Below are 17,214 nucleotides of genomic sequence, written 5' to 3'. Positions count from 1 at the left end.
AAACTGTCCACTAGTTGCTTTTTACATCCTAGTTCTTTTATTATATATCTGATAACCTTGTTATTTCAATATTGACTGTCGAAAGTATAAGATACTCGAGTTAACACACCTGTCAAGTTTTCTGCCAAGACAATAAAGTCAGTTTCACTCACAAATTAGATCGTAATATATAAACACAGTTCAATGGAGATAAGTCCTGAGAAGCGTGTCATGAGGTGAACTTGTCATGGTATATCAGAGTGCATTTATACAAACCTAGATGGTATAGCCCAGTGGTCCCCAACCTTTCACGAGCAGAGAGAAAAGAGAACTCAGGTGGAGACTGCCAAAAGGCAGAGCTCAAGTGAGTTTCCCTCCCAGCCCAGTTCCCAACAGGCCACAGACTGGTACCATCTGTGGCCCATGGATAGAGGACCCCTGATATAGCCTACTACACACCTAAGCTATGTGGTAGTCTACCGCTCCTAGGCTCCTGTCCAGCACATTACTGTACTGAATACTGCAGGCAATTATTACACAAGGGCGTACATTTGTATATCTAACACAGAAAAGGTATTTGATATAAAATATAAAAGGTGGTATACCTATGCAGGGCACTTACTATGAATGGAACTTGCTCTGGGCAAGTCAGTGAATGAGTGGTAAGTGAATGTGAAGGTCTAGGGTATTACTATAATATACTGCTGTGGACACCTGCCCACAAGCCTTCCCCCTGCTTCTTCTGACAGAGCCAGAAGAAATAAAACACTGAAGCTGTCTATGCTGCTCCATGAACAGCGGATATGAACTGGACTGATCAGCAATATCAAGAAATCAACTAAGGCATACATCACCATAACAGTGACCATCAGGAGGAAGTGAAAGGTGGTCTGAGGATTAAATAAGAAATCAAGATGGAGAGATAAAGGAACACAGGGGACTGCCATGGCAATGTGGTTCTGGGTATTGCATGCTGGAGCAGTGGTCAAATTAAGGAACAAGCATTGTGATATTCATAAAAAAGAGGGGAGGAGGTGTCTAACACGGAAAGGGCATAGAACTAGAACTCAACAGCCTGACTTTGGAAATTTGTTTTTGGTTCCACTGGCTCTGGCACAAAGGGGTTTCTCTAGAATTGAACTGATGTTAAAGATAAAATTTATCTATGCTTTACATCATTACAGTCTGAAAATACTTCCAAAGTACAAGGACAGGCTGGCTCCACACTACAGCAGGAAATGCAGCTATACTATAATCTCATGACAGCACCATTATATATGCAGTCCATTGTTGACTGAAACACATGCACATGACTGGATAGTAAATTTCTAAATTAAGAAATATATGTCAAACTTCTAAAATAAACTATTAATGGGGAAGATAATTCAATAATGTAAGTTTCCTCCTGAAACAAAACAATTTCATATTACTTACAGTTAAATATATACGTACGTTCCCGAAGTGATCATGTATTTTCTGAAGAAAAATAAATAAAATAATTGAAACACCAGTTTAACGACTGTTCAGACCACTGTAGGTATGAAATATCTCCCAAAGATATATAATTAATCCAGTAAACTACTAGTAGTTCATTTATTAAAAACCTCACAAAATTCGCCCTGGCTGGCGTAGCTCAGTGGATTGAGCTTGGGCTGTGAACCAAAGTGTCGCAGGTTCGATTCCCAGTCAGGGCACATGCCTGGGTTGCAGGCCATAACCCCCAGCAACCGCACATTGATGTTTCTCTCTCTCTCTCTTTCTCCCTCCCTTCCCTCTCTAAAAATAAATAAAATCTTTAAAAAAACCTCATAAAATTCTTTATCAACACTGGAACATAACACAGACACCATTAACTCTCCTATGGGACAACAAAATTAATCTGAGAAAATAAAAACATTATAAAATGTTAATTGAAGCACCTCCTCTTTTCCCATGCCTGGCTTATCAAAAATATTTACCAAGGTCAGAATACAGTATCACTGCAATAAAAAAGAAATCATCTTGACTATTCAAAATATCACTCAATGTTTTATCAAAGCTCACTTAAACATGTAATGTAGAAGTTTATGGTATCAAGTATGAGACATCCTGGACCAAAACCTGTTTTCCAGAGAAATATGTTTCAAAGTTTACAGTAAACATCAAAGGAAAAGCAAGATTTTATATACTGAATTTTTTTCTGTATATCATAATCAATTCATTAACCGACAGCTACAACCATAGAAAAGTTTACCAAAAGGTAATCGAATAAAGACTTCAACCTAAGAACTACAATGATTAATAGGAAAGCATTACACCACATGTCCTTCTTGAGAAAGTACAGATGATCTCTGACAATGGTTTGAGTCATAATTTTTTGAATATGCATACTAAATTATACTGAGTAATATTTATTATTATAAAATAGGCTTTGTTTTAGATAATTCTACCAAACTCTAGGCTAACATTAAGTGTTCTGAGCACACTTAAGGTAGGCAGGCTATGATATTGTATAGGTTAGGTGTATTAAATGCATTTGCAACTTACAGTAGGTTAACTGGGATGAAACCCCACTGTAAAAGTCAAGGAACATCTGTACATATAGAACTGCTGTCACAGGTATAATTATTGTTGAAGTAATTTCTTATACATCAACACAAACTTGGTAAGTTTGAAATAGACCTAACATCATCTCATCTCAGAATCAAAGTTATTACAATTGTGAAAAAAATTCTATCAGGTGCTAAAATTTATTCTTTGGAAATACCCAACAATATAAAATCACATACATGACCAATATACCTATAATATTCTAGAATTAAAACTATTTCATAGAGATTTTATTGTAATTATGCCTTGCTTGTCCCTGCATAAATTACAGGGCTTCCTCTTCTCCTGAGAGAACAGACATAGGTAAATGCCATATTTCATATCAAAATTACAGGCAAGTGGAAACTTTATTCCTATACAAAATTAAAAGAGCTAAAAATTTCATCTCAGATTTTGTTTTCTGATTAAAGGGATTCATGAAAATCAAATAATATAGTAAGATCTAAATGACTCACATTCAGCACAATGAAAGTGCAATTTCAGAAAAAGGATTTTAGTCAAAAGTAGAATCTAATGCTATTTAGATTACTTGAATTTATAATGGACAAATATACCCAGGACATTATCAGTTCTCTGTTTTTCCTTCTTTTATTTTCCAATTAAACCAGCTTTATCATCAGACACAATACAACATAAACATCAAGCTGAGGTTAAAAAAAGCCCCCCTATCTTCCACTAGCCCCTTTTAAGTTCCTCTGATGGGTTGCCACTGACTTTAAGTAGCATACTAATACATAAAATTCTTGATTTAACAATTCAGACACTATCAATTCCCACTGTAGACAGTAATTTATCACAGTTGAATATTTTATTCTCCTCTTCTTCCTCTCTACATTAGAAGCCATACTTAGTTCTAATGACTGTTCTTATGACTTTAAATAATATGCTTAAGGCACAACTGCTTCTGTCTAAAGAGATATATCATCTCTATAAACAATTATCTGTTACCTTCAGAAAGATGAGAAAGTTAATACATTAATTTACCCTTCCTCAAATCTTTCCTTTCTGCTCCGTCTCATAACATTTTATCTACCTATAACTAAATCTGACATACTATTGTCCATTTCTAGCAATGGAAAAACCATTTATTTAACTTGAATGATCAAGTACATAGTCCCTAAATAAAGAAGTACAGTAACTAAACCAATAAAGAAAAATTCTATGGCATTCAAACTTCCCCCTAAAAAAAGATTTTTCTAAGCTTTTATTCATTTAACAAATGTCTATAAAACACCTATTATGTGCCAAGCATTAGGTACTAGGACTTCACCAGGAAAAAAAAAAGTCTTGCTCTCATAGAAATAACTTATGGTCCAAGGAGAAGAAAGATTAGTTAGACACTGTTCTCTTAAGCTTCCTTCGTATCTCCAAAATCAGTGGTTCCCAAGTGGGAGCTCATTTCATTTGTCAGGCTTCAAAGAGCACAGTGCCTTTTAACAGAAAGAACAGAGATGCATACGGTATTGACACATACTATATTCACAATAAAGACCCGTCTGATTCAAAATGCACCTGGAGTTGCCGTTGAGAAATTTATTTGTTCCAGTATAATCAGCTACCAGGTCTTATCTTTCCTGAATTTCTTTTTCATTCTGTTGAAATAGCTCAAGTAACTTTCTCATTAAAGGTCTCTGGCTAAGCTCTTATACACCTGAAATCTTTATTTTGCACTGCCTGAATCACAGAATTTGACACTCATCTTTAACAATATAATGTACTCCATTCCCTCTGCTCCAAAACAGATTTTACATGTTCAGTATCCAGAGCTGTAGATGAGAATTCCCATGACAGTCTGATTCTCTCTTTCTACTGCTCCACATTTTTAAATTTCATTGATTCAGAATCCTGGATCATCAACTAGATCTAGAACATGAACATCTTTATTAATCTGCTTGTTCACTGCTTTTTTATTTTGAGAATCCCAGTTCTCATTTCCAAGAATATTTTCTGTCTTTCTTTTCCTTTTACATATGAATTCTCCCTAAAAATCAAATCAAATTTTGTTCTATTTTAAATTAACTTCTGCTCTCTGAATTAAATATTTTAGTGGGTTTATCATGGTTGTTCTTTCAACAAGCTTGATATGTTCTTTTACCAAACATATCAGAACTATGTGTTCAAATCTAAATGTGAAGAACCACTCAAATACTACAGAAACTGGTATGGATTTCTCCTACAGTTTTAAGTTTCATCTATACCCCTCACTGTAAAGCAGACAGCCTGACTTTGTAAGTTTTATATAACAAGACAGGATATGTCTGGTGGGCTCCCCCACAGGGTGCTTTCCTGGCAAGGCAAGCTGGGGAATTCCTCTATTGCCCAAGTAACCAGAACAAAAAAGAAAAGGTAAAGGCAATAATACAAACAATGACAAGACAGAATTAGCTTTTTAAAGTCCTCATCTATCACAAGTAAGCTCAAGATTTATAAAGAAAAGCATGAACACAGTAAGAAGAAACGTGAGATAAATACAGTTAACCTTAATGTAAAATTTTAAAGTATAAAACTTTTATGAAAACGTACAGGAAAAAAATCTCCCCAAATTTGAGGAAGGCAATTATTTGAAGTCAGATTAGTATAAACCTTCTAAAACTGTTATTATTCAAAACTGTTTTAGCTATTCTAGGCCCTAAATCTGATCTTAGCTTGGAACCAAAAAAAAAAAAAACAACAACAACAACAACAACAAAAAAAAACCCAACAACAACAAAAACACACACACACACACACAAAAACAAAAAAGTCTTACAGGACACTGTGGATCAGCTAACAGAATACTGCAGTTATGTTAGGAAATATACACGACACTTTTTTGGGGTAAAGAGCCATGATGTATAAAACTCTAACATTGTTAAAAAATAATCATAAAGCAAACAAGGAAGAATGTTAACAGGTGAACCTGCATAAAATGCATACTAGTATTCTACATACTATCCTTATTCTTAAAAATAAATTATAAATTATATCCAGATAAAAGGATTAAAAACGAAGAGATTCGCTCATATTGCCACATGCTGCTATAGTTCAATCATTCCACCATATTACTATAGCACCAATGTGTTTTGACCATTTTCCTGCTGACACACACTTTGGTTGCCCCCCCCATTTTTTTTTTTTTTTTTTTACCATTACTGCCTGTGCTTCAAGAACATTCTTGTTTGTCTCCTGGGATACATGGAAAGTTCTTCTTAGTTATCTGTCCTAAAGGAAAACTGCTGAATTACAGTGTATATGAAATGTCCAGCTTCATAAGAATACACAAAAGTGCTTCCACACATGGCTCTGTCAATTCAATGTTCCCATCTGCGATTTTTTAAGAAATTGTGTTGATCTGCAGTCTTCCAATACTTGATACTATTGAATTTCTTAATTTTGCCAAATAAATGAATATAAAATAATTTTCATTATAGCCTTGATTTGCATTTTTCTAATTATTATTAAGACTGAATATCTTTTTATATATTAGGCATTTTTGTTTCTTCTCGTGAAATGACTATCCATGTATTTCTTGGCCCACTTTTCACCTAGATTATCTTTTTCTTAAACTAACATAGTTCTTTATTCTTTTTATTCTTGATACCAATCTTTGGTCAGTTGTATTCGAATTTTTCCCAGTTCCTAATGTCTTTAAAGAATCTTTTGATGAACAGATTTTAATGTAGTTAAATTTTATCACTCTATTCTTTTATGATTAGTGTTGTTTTATATCTTGTTTAGGAAACCTTCTTTACCCAAGATCTGAAGAATATGCATCTGAGAGAATATAATCTTCACATATCAGAAGCTTTAAGGAATTTCAGCTACAATAAGACTAAAGGGATCACGTTAAAAGAGAAGGCTAAAAAATAACTCCTTATATTTAAAAAATTAAAAAGTATAACAAGTAAAGAGAATCCTACCAAAACACCACTAATTTGTCCTATGGACAGTGCCAAGGAGAACCTAGAATACACACCTTTCCTTCATCATTGGGATATCAAGAGTATTTTGAAAGCAGTTTTGCTGGAAAGCCAAAGTGCAAGTACACTAAAAACCTACAAATGTAAATCTACAAATTCTACCTGGACAAGAGGTAACAGCCCCAGGAAGAAAACTGGGCGAAGACACAAATGTTTAATAACCCAAATGTTTTAAAATGCAGGGAAAACTTTCCCGATACAGTGATTTCAAATTCAAAGGAATGTCAAATTTCACCTTCCAGCTTATCCATTGTGCTCGCTTTCCCTGCATAGGCTGATTGTTTATCTGGTAAAGTCATGTACATCATGCCTCTCCCATCTCACGCAACTAACACCAAGCATTCAAGTACAAACAAACAAACATCAAGACCAACAAAACAAAACACCCACACTACTTTGGGGCAAATATCTGACCTGGATGATCGATCCTCTTCTTTGTTCAATGATGAGAGGGGGGGAAAAAAGCCAAAATGAGTTAAAAGGATACTAATAAAACTACCATGAGTCCAGGTGATGGCTGCCAGATATTAGACTTGGGGGAAGAATGTAAATACAAAGGAATAGTACAAGACAGTTTTGAAGGAATAATGGAACTATTCTGTATCCTGATCGTGGTGGTTATACAAATATACAAATATGTTAAAATTCATAAAACTGTACAGGAACTACTCTGTATCCTGATTGTGGTGATGACACAAATACAAATGTGTTGTAGTTCACAGAACTGCACATACACCAAAAAATGTGATTTTTACCCTATGATTGAAAAATTTCTAAACGATTTATATACAAATATTTATAGAAGCTTTATTTACATTTTTCAAAAAACCGGAAACAATCCAGATATCTTTCAACGAACTGATGAATAAACTGGTAAATCCATACAATGAAATAGTACTTAGTGATAATTAAAAGGAACAAAGAATTGATATACAAAAAAACAAATAAATTGAAGAGCTATCATGCTGAGTGAAAGAAGCCAGTCTTAAAAGATTACATACTGTAATTTCATTCATCTGACATTATGGAAAATGCCTAAAGACACGGCAGATCGGTAAATTAGGGGAAGGGAAAGGGGGACATGTGACTACAAAGCAGCAGAAGGAAATTTACAATTTTACTGTATGTAAATGTAATAAAAGAACCAAGTTAAAAGGAATATGAAAGAGAAAGAAGTTTCTAAAAGGGGTCATTATAAGAGGCAAAAACAAGCTGTGAACTCATCTTTGTGCCCCCCAAAATCAAATGGACTCTGGATCAAGGAATTCAGTTAAGAAAACAGCCAACAGATGTAAATGGGAGCCAGACTGATAATACAAGCAAACATCACTGTAGAATTCAAAACCTCACAAATCACAAGATCAATACAAAGCAAGTTATATCAATACCATGGGAGTTCCAATTTAAGAAATTCTTCAAATGCAGGAAAAAAAATAGTAAAGAACCAATGACACTGAAGGACAGAGATTCAACATATTTTCATATTAGAAAAAATAAAACAAAAATAAAATCCTGGATTATAGACAAAGAATTAAGGAAAATTTTAACAGAGACTCATATTCTACATACAGGTCTACACTGCAAGAATAAAGAAAAATCTTTTATGCACACAAACAAACGGCTATTTCAAAAGAAAGAAAACTTAGGCTGGCCTCAGACATCTCCATAATATAAAACTATAAACATATTTATATATGTAACAGAAATATGAAACTATAAAGCAAAGCCTGAATGAAAAGACTGTGGCCCCAAAATTCTATAGTCAGGTAAAGTGCTATTCACATATCATGGCCAAAGAAAGATTTCTTTTTTGCACTAAGGGCTTAATAAATACATTACCAAATTATTCTTCCTAAAAAAAAATAAGTTAAAATAAGATTCAAAATAAATATGCCAATGGTGGATTAGACATAAAAAGACTGGCAGTAAACAATTTAAATGTCAAATTTTAAAGCTTAAATCACTGTTGAATGCATGACTACAAAACAGTAATGGTCATAATTCCTAAAACAATTATATAATAAAAAAATACGACTAGGATTAAATTTTTACATTGGGTAAAGAAGAAATGTAGAAAGACATAAAAGGATGACCTCTCCTTAGCAGTGAGAAAGGAAAGTTGATAAATATTTCCCTGCCTTGCATCTTTCTCCCTGAGTAATATCTCATCCCACTTCCACTGAATCATGTTGAATAAGCAGCTCCCAATCTGTGACTCCCACATCTAGCTACCTAACCAAAGAGATCTCAGTCTATATTTCTCAAAGGCATTTTAAAATCAGCATATCCTAAAACAAAATCTTCATCTCTATCCCACTTTTCATATCCCAAATCATTTTTCCTGACCCACTATTTGTAATGGCAGTTACAAAAGGTTGAACAGGGCTTTAAACATTAAATAGTCATTTGTTTAATTCCAAAGCAAAGTTTCTGACAATTCAGTTCAGGAATCACTAGCAGCAAAATCACCAAGGTGCTTGACTAAAAAGGTACTCTACCAGACCCCTTATCAAATATATCAGATTCTCCTGGAGTGGGCCTCAAGAATCTGCATTTTCAAGAAGCACCCTGGTTGATATTTTAATGTGCCCTAAAATTTGGGAACTACTGCCCCAGGACCATTATATTCCAACATTATTCGCCATTAATTGAAATAGATCTTTCTGCAAAGATCAAGAAGCCACAAGATGCTTATGTTCACACACACAGAAATCTTCTTAAAGTTCCTGTTTGGCTTTAATTTCTATGTACAAGCTTTCCATAATTTATTGGAGAAACTTCTATTAACTTTATACCTTATTCATTTGAAAGTAACTTTAAATGTATCATGTATGGAAAAATCTACTAGTAGCTTACTCTGTCCTTTCTTTCCTTTTCTCCTAAAAATAGCACCCTCTCCCCCACTCCATACCAATTGTCTTTTGTAGTTTGAAACAGTAACATCCCCCAGCCTGTCTTGTTGTGTGCTTTATGGTCAAATCTGGCCAGTAAGATGCAAGCATGAACAGTGAGTTCGTAACTTCTTGGGAAGTTTCCCTTCACATCTCACAGACGTAAATTAATAGCGTCAGAAATCAAATCCAACAGTCTGCATCTAAAGCCCATGTCTTTCCAACTCTTGGCTGCCTTCCTAAAAGTCAAATCTTTACTGTATCTTGTACAAGTACTCTAACTACACGATTATAAAAATGCTTCAGGAGTTTTGGGGAAAAATATTTTATTTCTCATAAATACAAAATGAGTAATAATCAAACATGTATTTAAAAGCTGTTTCAAACTCCAGACACATTTTGCCATAAAATTAATGTTTGAGATCGGAGTTCCTTGCCAGTTCTTAGGCCTGTTTAATTACAAATGCAGAATTCACTGACGAACAGGACTCAATGATCTTTATCACCTGAGGAGTATGAAGAATAGGCAGGAAGCAAATTCAGAGTAAGGGTTACCCTTGGGAAGCAAAGAGGAAATGTTTCAAATACGGCATCACAGGCTTTCAAGGGTGTTTATAAAGTTGTTCCTTAAGCCACTTCAGAGTAAAGTTCTTAAACTCAGAATGTAATCTTAAAAGGCATTAAATAATACCCATCCATGCATAGCACCCCAATAAAGACCCTACACACAAAAATTACTGTACTCTTACCCTACGCATGGCTTCCTCCTCTTCTTGACGCTTTTCATAATGTGCAAAGTCATCAAAGATTGAGGTGGTATGCTTGAAAGTAGCAATTATTTTAAGCACTTGCTTAGCTTTTTCTAGGGGTACCTCTTGAGTGTCCCTTGAATTGGTAACTGGTTTGTTGTCATTATTTTCTAAGCGAATATGCCGTAATTGGTTATTGGGAACATCTTTGACAAAGATCCACTTAACTTCAAATTTGCCCTTCCACTTATCCTGAGACCAGACACCAGCATATGCATTATAGTCCACAACAGACTTCATTTCAGCCACTCCACAAAAATGTCCACTGCCATTCACACTGAAGAGTAAATAGAGTGGGCCTTTCCCATTCAGGGAACGGTAAGCTGCATCCAAACGCTTATTACCATGCTCAGTACTACACCAGATAGAGTACTTAATGGAACGGTGAATGTCATCCTCAGAATAGCTTTTAATTATAAACACACGTCCATTCTTCAGGTTCCAGTCAAAGTCTTTGGGATTATAGTTGTTTATGGCCTTTAGCTTTTCCAGCACTGGATGCACTTCTACACTAGAAGGTGAAGCGCTGACAGGAACAACACCTAAACCAAAGTTTTCACCGCCCGCTCCATTGTTCTGGTTGAAGCCAGCTCCCCTATTCCGAGGAGCTACCCAGCGGTTCTGCAACTGTTGCTGTTGGGGCTGCACTTGGTGAGGCTGGGCCTGTGGCTGAGGTCCTTGTTGCTGCTGTGGTTGTGGTGGCTGAGGCTGCTGTTGAGGCAGTTGGCTTTGCACCAATGGTGGTGGTTGAATTAATGGCTGAGGCTGCTGGATTATAGTTTGAGGAGGCAGAACTGGTTGGGTTGGTGGAGCCTTTACCACAGACCCCTTTTCATCCCAAGTTCCAATATTCATGTTGTGTTTTATAGGAGGTGGTGGCACAGCAGAACCCCCAATTCCCACATTGCCCTTGGGTTTAAGTTTCGGTTGAGGTTTGGCAGGCTTTCTGGCAATGGCGGCCCAAGAGGTTGGTTTAGGTGCTGCACTGCTAACTGGGGGCACACTATTGGTTGCAATGCTAGTCATACCACTGCTGCTCAAGGCTGTACCTACAGTTTTTGTCACTGCAGCTGTCAGGTCACCACCAATTTTCAGTCCAGTCATGCCTTGCTCAATACTGTTAATGCCGGGCACCTTACTCAAAGTATCATTGCCAAATCCAGCCTGTCCATCAGTAATAGCTCTCCCAAGAGAACTAGGTGGATAGCCGTAACTGCTACTATAAGCAGAACTTTGCGTTGATTGTCCCTGAGATCCACTTGTCCCCCATGTAGAGAAATCAGCATTACCAGGAAAAAAGTTAAATCCATGCTGACCAAGAAATGGAGGGGTATTTCCTAATGCCCCAGGTTGACTAAACACACCATCTGGTATATAATGATGTTCTCCATTACTCATTTGTCCATAGGTTGTCAGATATGGCATAGGTTGGTCTCCCGCCGTGGACCATGCTGCTTCCCCAAGAGAATATGGAAATCCAATGGATGGAGCATAGTAACTAGGCATGTATGGATCTGACATTGGTGGATAGCTGTTACTCTGGAAAACAAAAGATCATAATCAAGAGCGAGATTTCCTCTGAAGGGTAGGGGGAAAAAAAGACATGTGAAAGATTAAAATCAAATAGTTTTAAGTAAATGAAAAACAAATCTACCTGATCCAGATAGCTGAATTAAAATTTCACATCTAATTTTATTGACAAAAAAATAGGCTGATGACTATTTTTATTTTAAAGTATTATATATAAAATCGCAGGATTTTTATTTCAGAGCAGGAGGTAGTGGTGAGTTGATTATTTTTGTTTAAGGGCCTGGTCCTGTACCACAATTTCAAAATACTGTAATTTCAGTGTAGCAAAGTTGATTTATACATTTTGCAGACAAGAAATGACCTTTTACAGCCAGCTTTATTTTAAGTAATTGATGTATCCAAAAATTCATAAGCAAGAATTTAACAAACCTGGAAACCATGCCATTAGGAGAGAAATTAGTCTGTCTATATTATGGAATCCACTTCAGCAATTAAATTTTCTATTTTTATTAAGAAAACAGAGAAATACACTCTAATAAAAAAGATTCAAGATTATAACTACAGCATGATTCATCTCTATTTTTGTTTTGCCTTGTTCATTTTGAAAAAAATAAAATAAAACCAAATCCTTACTATAGTTTCTTAATGGTGAGATGCTAAGTGCCTCTTCTTTGTAGTAGGTTTTCCAAATTTTACACAATAAACTTACCACCTTCCTAACCAGAATTTTCATTCGAAAACAAATTCCTGTATTTTTTCCAGAATTACTGCAATTATATCAACTTTTATTTTGAATATTAACTAATCATTCATTTAAGTTATTTGCCAGAGACCAAGGTACCAAATTCCATTTTAAAACTCAAATTGTTACTACACAACATGAAAAATAAAATATTATTAAGATTTCTTTGAAAAATGCAGTTATGTCAAAAACAGGTCTGACAGATTTTCACTCTTTGATGTAGGTACGATTTTTAAAGCTTCAGACAGAGCTTTAGAATTTGTAGAATTTAATAAGCAGGGTGGAAAAATTAAGCTAATATCCAGTTAGGACAACTAGTGTTCCCTTTGCAAGGGTCAAATTTTGAAGGTGATTATTCTAAATTTTGTCAATATTAATATTCTAAATTCTCCAGAGCAAAGTATGTAATCCACTTTTATTTTGCCATTACTCTCTTGGGACTACTCACTCAAGAAAGCACATCAGTACAAATATGTGCCAAATATCAGTCATACTACTTGGAATTTACTTATTAAAGGCCAATCATTGAAAACGGAGATGCTTTATTGTTACTATTAAATTTCTTGTAACACATGTTGTGACTGTTACAAGTACACTGACTATGAGAAAGCTAACATTTTGTCTTTTAAAATGATTTTGTTATAACAAAAATAAAAATAACAAGAGAATCAAACAAAGGCTGCATTTAAATTAACAATTATAACACAGTATTGCGGAGTTATTTCCAGTAAAGCTTGGGCTTAAACAACTGTCACTTCCTACTTAAAAAAAATAAGACTTTAAATACACTTGATATTAAGTATACTTTACTGCATTCAAAACTGAAAATACACGTTACTATTTATTATTTTAGTTAAACATATTCTTTAACTATAATGGATAATTACTAACTGTATTTAAAAATATATTAGTATAAAGGAAATGAGGAGCATCTCCTCAACCATAGTAGTGCCATCATTAGAGATGAACAGTGTAAATATCGACTGTTCTATACAAAGACAAATACAAGAGCTTGAGAGGAATTCAAAATAACCAATGGTTTCCAACAAAAAAATATCTTTTTAAAGAAACTGAGTAAACTTTACTAGCCATGAAGATGACTCACACACAAGTATAATCCAATTACTGAATTATTTACTAAAAATTAAATACCATAATGTTTAAAGTCAATTTGACATAACTCTGAAAAGCTTAATGAAAATTAACAGAAGTTCAGCCAATATAAATGAATATATAATAGATTAAAAGGTTTTAAAATTGTCTTTTTTTAGTTTAAAGTTACTGAAGGATTTATTTGTTCATTCATTCATTCTAATCTAACACTCATTGAATGACTACATTGTGAAATACACTGGTAAGAGGTACTCATTCTACAAGAAAACCTATAGCTAAAGACACATAACACAGGAAAGTCAATAAATTCTACATGAGGAAAGAGTAAGAGACCTGGGATAAGTACGGAGGTAATCAGTTTCAAAGTTTTAATTTAGAATGTTGGCAATGAAATCTAGACTCAGTAAGTACTTATCTGGCTGTAGGAGTGGAAAAGCACACCAGGTAGAAAGTTTTATCATTTTTCATAATGAAGTATTTGTAAAACTATACTCATACCTTATTCTCAATATTCTTATTTCACCACCACTAATGCTGAATTCTGCGTAATAGTTACACATCAAGTTCCTAATTTATCTATACCTATTGTGTAATTCAGGGGACAGCCAACAAAAGACCAAAGAACAAATACAGGGGTAGCAAAAGTAGTCTTAAAGTTGTTCGTATGGAAAAAAAGACATGTGGGTTATGATTATTATGACAGCCTCATTAATTCTTTATTTTATGTACTCACAACTGTAACCATACTTTTGCCTACTACTATATTTTAAGCTTGCAAGCCAAATACTCTCTTGGTTGCCGCCAATCTTTAAAAAAACAAACAAACAAACAAGCAAAAAAAAAAAAAAAACCTTTTAAAAAAGACTGCTAACTCAAGGGTTTTCTCAAAGAAAATGGCATGGACTGGATTTGGTCCCTGGGCCACAGTTTTGTCAACTCTGTTTTAACGGGTTCGGTAACCTGTGCCAATTCCTAGAAACAAAGAAGTTCCCAACCTCTACTATTAGATAAATGGGGAACAAATTTCTGCCAATTCTTTCTCCTCTGGGGCTGAAACAGGTCCAAACTCTTTTGGGTATGAAGGCTTTGATTAGTTATCTTTTCAATTATTTTAAAAAATCATGATCTTTACTACTTCCCTGTAAATCAGTGGTTTTGTCAAGAGTAAATTTAAATTACTTTAAAATGTGCTGCACTAGTCACACCTGCCTATCAGACAGACAGCTCAGGCTGATAAGAGACATGTTACTGCACATGTAGGACGACACAGCTGGCCACAGTACTACCACCTAGAGTCCTCGAGTACACTTCATAAATGGCCTTTCTCCACTTTATCAAATGCTAGCCATTTATTTCCCAATTCTCCCAGGAGTTTTAGCTGAATGAGATGTTTGTTTCCTTAGCTCTATAAAAGCAACTTAAGCAATCTCCTTTCAAAAAGACAAGACTTCAGTTTGGAGTCTAGTAAAAACAAAATGGTGGGAACTCTTTAAAGTAAAAAAAAAAAATATGATCAACACATTTTGAATTGGTAGAGCTCTGATTATAATTGGAAATATTTTTAAATGCTTTGCTAAATTTTTAATTGCTAGCTAAGTGGAATATCAATTAGAGAAATGCACCTTGGTAGTGGAGAAAACAGAATTTCCACCCACTGATAATGGAAAATAACTCAAAACTTACTTTCACCTTTTACTTAAAACCTGGTTATAATGAGACATAATCAATTTCAGTCTATGCAAAGTAATCACTTTAAATAGCTCATTTCATAATTTGGAAAGTGGTAATAGTGAAATCTTACTATATTCTTTAAGGAGCTACAACCTTTAAACAAAGTAAAGTTTTTATTTCCCTCACATTCAAAAAACTAACTGGGAGGTAAAATAATATATGCATATAAAAAGTGATACACTAATCAGTGGACAGAATAAACATACTGGTGAAAACAGATGCACAAACCCTTTACCTACAGCATAAACTTAAAAAACACAGCTAAAGAGGCCATTAATAAAAGGCTGAAGTGAAAGAGCGAGGCAACTAAATTCTCATCCTAGCCCAGGCACTTACCATCATGAAAGTAGCCAAGTTACAACTCTAATTGTTTTCTCCTCTATTAAAAGAAAATAAACATACATTGCCTGGGACCTAAAAAGTGTTCAATTGACAAGTTATATGTATTAATACAACTTAAGCTGCCTCTTTAAAATGTATCTTAATCATAACACACATTTGTATAATTTTGAAACTAGTCCAGACCTAAAAAGTATAAAGTCATCAATGATGTGATGTAGTAGGCAAGGACTGGGCTCAAATTCTGTACTCTCACTTTCTATGTCAGTGAACTCCTCAGATCACTTCATTTCTCTAGCCCTGTTAATTTCGTCAGTAAATTGGGGATAATACCTGATGCTCTAATTAATTGTAAAGATTTTAAAAAACTGCTAAGTGCTACATGGCAATACAGAGTTATGCATTTACCTTAATTTCTTTTTTTGGAAACTAAAATACAGAAGATTAAAAGATCTTCCTTAAAATTTTGAAACCATTTATAATTGTTATCCCTAAGCTGGTAGGCCAGTTGTTTTTCTATTATCTCAAAGAAAACTTTAACAATAATAAAAAGTTTATGATCACTGTTCTGACCTCAGGGCATTTTAATACAAATCAATTATAACTGAACCTTTCAGTTAAGGTAACTTAATACCCATTTTTCCTTCATAAATATCCAAACTTCCATGAAATAACATTGTACAATGTTTCAGAAGTTCAATAAAAAGGTTGAAGCATCATCTACCAACAGCACAGAGAAAAACAAAACTACCTTCCCTTAAGAATTAGGTACTTCAGTCTCCAGAACTCATTTCTGAATTAACAAAAAGTGAAGTTTAGTCTACTTTTAATGCTTATCTGTACATTCCTCTAGTATTTTAAAAATATTATTGTACTTTTAAAAACATGATTTATTCATACCTAATCATAAGAATGTCATAAGAATAATGTATTACATATCATACTCAATTAATGTGATATTTCATCAACCATAATTCTTAATTCCCTAATTCTGAAGATAACCTAATCTACTCATTCAATAAGTACTTAATGAATGTCTCCTACATGTCAGATTAAAGTGCTAGTCATTGGAGACATGAAAACATGGTCTCTGACCTAGAGGACTTCACAGGTCTAGTAGAGAAGACATATTTACCCTACAATCTGGTAAGTACAAACAGAGCAAAACAAACACTCTAGCACAAAGAGAATAGTGCAAGTAACTGGGGAAATCAGTAAAAACTTTAGAAGTAACAGACATCTGAATGTGTCTGTGTGTGTAAATCATATATACTGAGATCATGAAATATTTATATTTTCAGAAAATAATAATAAGCCCTATTTCCTTGAGTAATTAGACAGAGAAAGTTAACCAAAGTCGAGGCAGGAAGGGATGTGTTGTGAAGTTGAGGTCAAGTCTTTAATGTAACAATCGTATAGCCAAACTTCAACTTTGAGAAGACTCCTGAATGTAGAACTACCTATTAGGAAATCATTGGAACAGGCAGAGATAATGAAAACCTTAACTAAGGGCAGGGACAGAAAATAACAAA

General features: G+C 34.4%; 1 protein-coding gene across 4 annotated transcripts in view; it reads right to left on the bottom strand.

Annotated features, from left to right (window-relative positions):
* The window catches only part of YTHDF3 (YTH N6-methyladenosine RNA binding protein 3), a 37,924-nt gene that overhangs the window by 10,576 nt on the left and 10,134 nt on the right, over positions 1–17,214 (bottom strand). For all 4 annotated transcript variants that reach the window (XM_045861038.1, XM_045861035.1, XM_045861037.1 and 1 more), the window contains one exon: positions 10,168–11,766. In XM_045861038.1, coding sequence (XP_045716994.1) covers positions 10,168–11,748 — 1,581 coding nt within the window. In that variant the 5' untranslated portion in view covers positions 11,749–11,766. The remainder of the gene's footprint in view (positions 1–10,167; positions 11,767–17,214) is intronic.

Source organism: Phyllostomus hastatus, unplaced genomic scaffold (assembly GCF_019186645.2).
Source record: "Phyllostomus hastatus isolate PE091 unplaced genomic scaffold, TTU_PhHast_1.1 phas_scaffold_21, whole genome shotgun sequence".
Lineage (NCBI taxonomy): Eukaryota > Metazoa > Chordata > Mammalia > Chiroptera > Phyllostomidae > Phyllostomus > Phyllostomus hastatus.
Note: the sequence above shows the minus strand (reverse complement) of the source record. Positions and strands in the feature narration are given on the sequence as shown.